General features: G+C 36.2%; 1 protein-coding gene across 1 annotated transcript; it reads left to right on the plus strand.

The window, feature by feature from the left end:
- Positions 1–2,651: 2,651 nt before the first annotated feature.
- On the plus strand, positions 2,652–4,169 carry LOC104424411 (transcription factor MYB10). Its single transcript, XM_010036824.3, has 3 exons — positions 2,652–2,930; positions 3,246–3,375; positions 3,546–4,169. The coding sequence occupies exons 1-3, from the start codon at positions 2,795–2,797 to the stop codon at positions 4,165–4,167; spliced, it is 888 nt and encodes a 295-aa protein (XP_010035126.2). The 5' UTR covers positions 2,652–2,794; the 3' UTR covers positions 4,168–4,169.
- Positions 4,170–5,372: the final 1,203 nt, after the last annotated feature.

A 5,372-nucleotide genomic window follows, 5' to 3' on the forward strand; every position in this document is an offset into this window, starting at 1 on the left:
ATATTTTCCCAACTCATAAGCTTACTCTTTTAAATTGTTACGACCAAACTCAACAACATATTAATATGCAAAAACATACTAGCCCTTCTTTGACGTCAACATAAGACTTCGACTTCGATAAGGAAAAGAAGTCTTGCGAGAAACTGATTTCCCTTTTTTTTGCATCGCCCATGGTTCTATTAGCGAGAGCTCAATTAGGAGGTTCCCTAATATGGCCGGGTTTCCTTGCAATTTAAAATTGTGCGTCGGATTTTACATCAATGAAGATTAATTTCGAGCTGTGATCAACATGAATATATTAAATTAAACTGCGCTCGAGTGTTTCATGTTACACACATCATCAAATAGAAATCAACTCCATAGTTTATTTTATTGTTCTATCTCTGCACATTGTTTCACCATGGGGGACGATGAGCCTTTGTTCATCCTCGAAATCATAAGAAATAATCTGTTATTGTCACAATGTCGTTAGTAATTATAAATTTGATCATGCGCTTAGATTGAAATAAGAACTATTCCCGCGGCAAGCATGTATGCTATTCTATTTTCTTTAGTAGCCTCAACCTCGCCTAGACATAGCTTCCATATTCAAGTACACAAACAGAATCCCACAATTTTAGGAACCTTTTTTTCTCGGTAAATCTTAAATATTCTTTAAGGTAGTTGCACATAGGGCCCTCAAATATGCAGGTAAATTCAGAATGAGTTGGGTTGAAAATGGCCGACCCTAATTGGACCATTTAATCCAACTTATGAAAAAAAAACATATCCACCTAATTAACCCACTTTAAGTTATGTTATTTGGATAAGTTTGTTATTTCGACTATAAGATACTAAAAAATGGCTTTTGATATTAAATAGAATTTTTAATTTTTGTACTGATTCACGATGAAGAATAATAGGAAATTATTAGTATTTAAAAGTGAATTTATAAAATTACAGCAACAAATAATACAAAGGAATTGAAATTATAGTTAAATTGAATGCGATATCAAAGATGATAATTTTTATTGACCATGGGTTGTAATGACAAGAACTATGATTAGAATATTACGTAAATATAATAATGACAAATGTAACCAAGAAAGATATACTCCAATAATAGATGGATGAAACTTATAGGGTTAATAAAATAAAAAAGAAAATAAGGGGAAATAAAGAATCCATTTTGATTTTTTAATAAGGGAGAAGTTGAAATCATCTTGTGGGCCTATTAGGATTTCTCTGAACTTGGGATAGTCCGAATAGTCCATTATTTTCTCATAGAGGGAAACAAAAATGAGGAAAAGTGTTAGAAAAGTTTTAAATCGATTGCATTTATACCAATTTAGGCCAATTTAGTCTTAAACCCTTTTGATATGGTGTCGATTTAGTCTTGAATCTTCTAATTTAATGTCAATTTAGTCATTCCGGCTAATTTTGATCGGATATTGCTGACATGAACGCTGGCCGACTTATATGGTATAGTTAGCATTGATGTGAAAACTTTTCATAATATTTTAATATTTTTCAAATTTTTTATTTTTATTCTTTTCCTTTTCCTTTTCTTTCTCTTACTTTTTTTTTTTTTTTTTTCATTTTCCCTTCCTTTAGCTAGTTGCTTTCAATGATCAACTAGAGGTGAGGGCTAACGAGGTCAACTTGGACCTTGCTGGCAACTGGCAAGGCTAGAGCCCTGGTGAGAGGTCGTGCACTAGGCTGGCAAGGGTTGTGCCTCAACCATGGTCGATGAGGCTCGACCCTTGCCAACCTAGTGTGAGGCCGCCCTCACAGCCTTTGGCGAGGTCTCAACCTTGCTAGCCCTTGCCTTTGCCCACTCACCGAGGTCTAGTTGGAAAAAGAAGTAAGGCAAGGAAAAAAAGGAAGAGAAAAAGGAAATAAAATATAAAAAATATTATTAAAAGTTGTCTATGTTAGTGTTGGTCGTGCCATGTGGGTTGGCGGATGTCCACTTCGGAACATTTGGCCAAAATTAGCGGAAATGATTGAATTGGCATTAGTTCAAAATGTTTAAGACTAAATTGGCACCAATAAATTATTTATGATTAAATTGGCATCAATATAATAAACTTAGAATTTTTTGACACTTTTCCTAGGGAAGAGAGAGGCACAAAAATGGGTTGAATAAAGTGTGAACTCATTTAACACCCATATATATATATTGGGGCTTTGTCATTAAAAAAAAATTTGTAACATATTTATTGAATTTAGTTAAATCATATAATGATTAGCCCATCAAATATGGGTTAAAAATTGGTTTATGACCCATTTTGACATATTTAGTTGCAAACTAACCTTACTTGACTTATTCATACAGTATTTCAAGCAATTGTTCACTAAATCTTTTAAGTGTAAACCCATGTAGTATTGAACAGTGAGAACACGAGCTTAAAGTACACGAAAGATAGTAGTGAAAGTAAAGCCTTACGGTCGCAGTCATGATCACCAAGGTCAGAGAAGTATGGAGTTAACATTGACATTTTGTTGGACGATAGATGTTGAAAGGCAATGTATTTTAATTTCCAAACACAGAAGGGAAGCCCATTATTGTATGGGCTTTTTCGTTTTATTAAGAGGGGACTTGCAACTACCCCTTTGCTTTAAATATCACTCGCCCTTATGTTCGGTCTCTGCACGCACTGCCCGTCCGATTCCAAAGGAACACTGCGGAAACTCATCTCTCCTCCCTCTCTCTCTCTCTCTCTCTCTCTCTCTCTCTCTCTCTCTCAAAGTTTTTGTCAATCTCTGAGAGTCCCATTGACTCTCAAAACTATCTTCGTGAGAGCATAACGCTATGGCATTGAAGTCATCAGAAAGGCCAAAGCCCAAGCACAGGAAGGGCTTGTGGTCACCTGAAGAAGACCAGAGGCTCAGGAACTATATCCTGAACCATGGCCATGGTTACTGGAGCTCTGTCCCCATTAACACCGGTAAGTTTTTGTGATATACTTCTTTATCATATAATGTATAAACATGAAATTCTAGTGTCCAATGTATGAATAGGCAAGTTCGACAAAGCTTGTAATATCATTGCATTGCCTTATAAATAATTTGGAAAGTCCTTCACTAGCCATATCTAGTTAGCTATATGGAGTATACATTGTTCAAGGAAAAGAGTGTTTTTTTTTTTTTCCCGAAAAAACGACTAGATCAACTAGATTTGTCATTTTAATCACTCCTTTTAGGGTTGACCTATGCATGCAAGCTGTATATATATGGTTCTGATTATATACTTGAATGTGCAGGCTTGCAGAGGAATGGCAAGAGCTGCAGATTAAGGTGGATCAATTACTTGAGGCCTGGCCTAAAGAGAGGCATGTTCACCCTGGAAGAAGAGGAGATTATTTTGTCCCTTCATCGCTTGATAGGCAATAAGTAAGCGCAGCAGCTTAATGCCCTAAATAGTTTATGAGAGCTTGAAAATTTAACCTGTGTATAACAATCACCAAGATATTAATCAAGCTTTCAGCAAGTGCCTAATTTTTATTTGGAGGAGTGAGTGAACAGTGATGAAGGGATATGATTGTTTTTTTTGTGTGGGTTAGGTGGTCTCAAATAGCAAAGCATTTGCCAGGAAGGACCGATAATGAGATAAAGAATCACTGGCATTCTTATCTTAAGAAGAAGGTGGCAAATAAGACTGAATCATCGTCATCATCAGAAGCCCGCCATAATGCCCAGAGTCAATGTACCAATTCGGACAATGTGGAATCTTCGCCTTCACCAGATCAAATCCCCACTAACCAAAACGCATCAGTTCATGCACCGTCACAGGAACAAAAGGAAAAGATGTCATTGGACTTTCCGAATGGGGGTCCACGCAGCTGCTTGCCCAATATTTTCTTCGCCGAGTGGCTGAATCAAGCTGATCAAGGGTACAACATTCCGACCTATGGCGATGCTTTCGATTATCGCTCAAATATTCAGGACTCTCTTGTGCATGATTGGTGCACAAGCGATTTTGGGAATTCTAATGGCGGTGAGTATGTTGGGAATGAGCTAAGTAAGGGGTCCGCTAGTGCCAGCGTGAGCGACATGTACAGTTCGCGGTTGAAGTCGGAGATGGATCAGGTTTCGGGAGGTGGGTTTTACTTGGATTATTTCTCTGGGGATGATATCTGTAGTCAGTTCGACATGGGCAGTGATGTAAATATGATGTACATATGAGGGCGGGGTCGGTATTTGTATTTACATGGAGCGTGCAAATTATGGACGAAGAATAAATTGTACGTGCGTAGTCGTACCTTCGTTTTTGTGTGTGTGTTTTCGTCAATGCAAGCGCATGGCATACCCAAAAAGGAAGCAAAAACCCTAAAAAGTGCCAAAACGATGGGGAGTTTCTCGTGAAATTGGCGTCGGTGAGTAAAAAGTACCTCAAAGTTAGAAGAGAAGACTTAGAAGAGAAGACTTTTATCTGAAATCGTTTTAATAAACCAGGGCAGTTAAAAAAAATGAAGCATCTAATACTGTAGACAATATTGAAAAGTCAGATGTCGGTTAACAAACTCCTTTTTCACTTGCTCATTCCCAAAATTCAAAGAGAGAGATCAAGTTGGAACTCTCCTGGACATATTGAGACCCGGTCTTATAAAAATCTTAGGCATGTATTATTTAACTAAACATAGATTAATGCTACATATGTCATATATATTATCTGACGGGGGACTTCTTGTTCCCTAAGTAACACCAGGAATGTGAACCTCAAGAACAAATTAAAGAATTTTTACAATTTTTTCGCTCACGCATGCATTTTGATTTCTTTTTACACCTATTCAAGCTTTTGACCTTTCTTACGAGCCTTGGTAGTAGTTGGACAATTAAACTACAATAAAATGTTATTCGCATGGTCGTCCTCAGCAGGATTCTATAGGTCAGTGTAAAAATACGGATTTTCTCTCTGTGCAAGTAAAGTTCAATAACGTGTTGGTGCTAACCTTTTTTGTTCAATAACTTGTTGGTAACTTATATTTTAATGAAAGTGTCGATTCTTTTGATTGTTTGCAAGCCACCAATTTTTATGCTAACTTATTTATTTACTATCTACATAATTCACTAACGGTTTGAATTTACTAATTGTTACCTGAAATGACCAACCTAAATAAGAATGTTATTACCAACTTTTATTCAGATCAAGTTACAACCAGCTTTGGTCTACCAAAGTTTAATTTGAGTTACTTACCGATGTTTAGTTTTTCTTGTTTTTATAATCTACCAATTTTTCTATAGGGTTACTAATTTTTATTTGTCTTGGTTATAACCCCTTTAACTTTTGTAACTCTTTTTAGATATATATTACAACTTTAATTAGCTTGATTCACCAACTTTTCTCAACTTAAATTACTATTTAGTATTGGGTTACCAACTATTATATT

This window comes from Eucalyptus grandis, chromosome 11 (genome assembly GCF_016545825.1).
Source record: "Eucalyptus grandis isolate ANBG69807.140 chromosome 11, ASM1654582v1, whole genome shotgun sequence".
NCBI lineage: Eukaryota > Viridiplantae > Streptophyta > Magnoliopsida > Myrtales > Myrtaceae > Eucalyptus > Eucalyptus grandis.

Bases quoted from the DNA above. Each gene is read 5' to 3' on its own strand.
- LOC104424411 (XM_010036824.3), top strand. From the start codon at position 2,795: ATGGCATTGAAGTCATCAGAAAGGCCAAAGCCCAAGCACAGGAAGGGC. The intron at 2,931-3,245 runs GTAAGTTTTTGT...TTGAATGTGCAG, and splicing joins CTCTGTCCCCATTAACACCG to GCTTGCAGAGGAATGGCAAG. The intron at 3,376-3,545 runs GTAAGCGCAGCA...TGTGTGGGTTAG, and splicing joins CATCGCTTGATAGGCAATAA to GTGGTCTCAAATAGCAAAGC.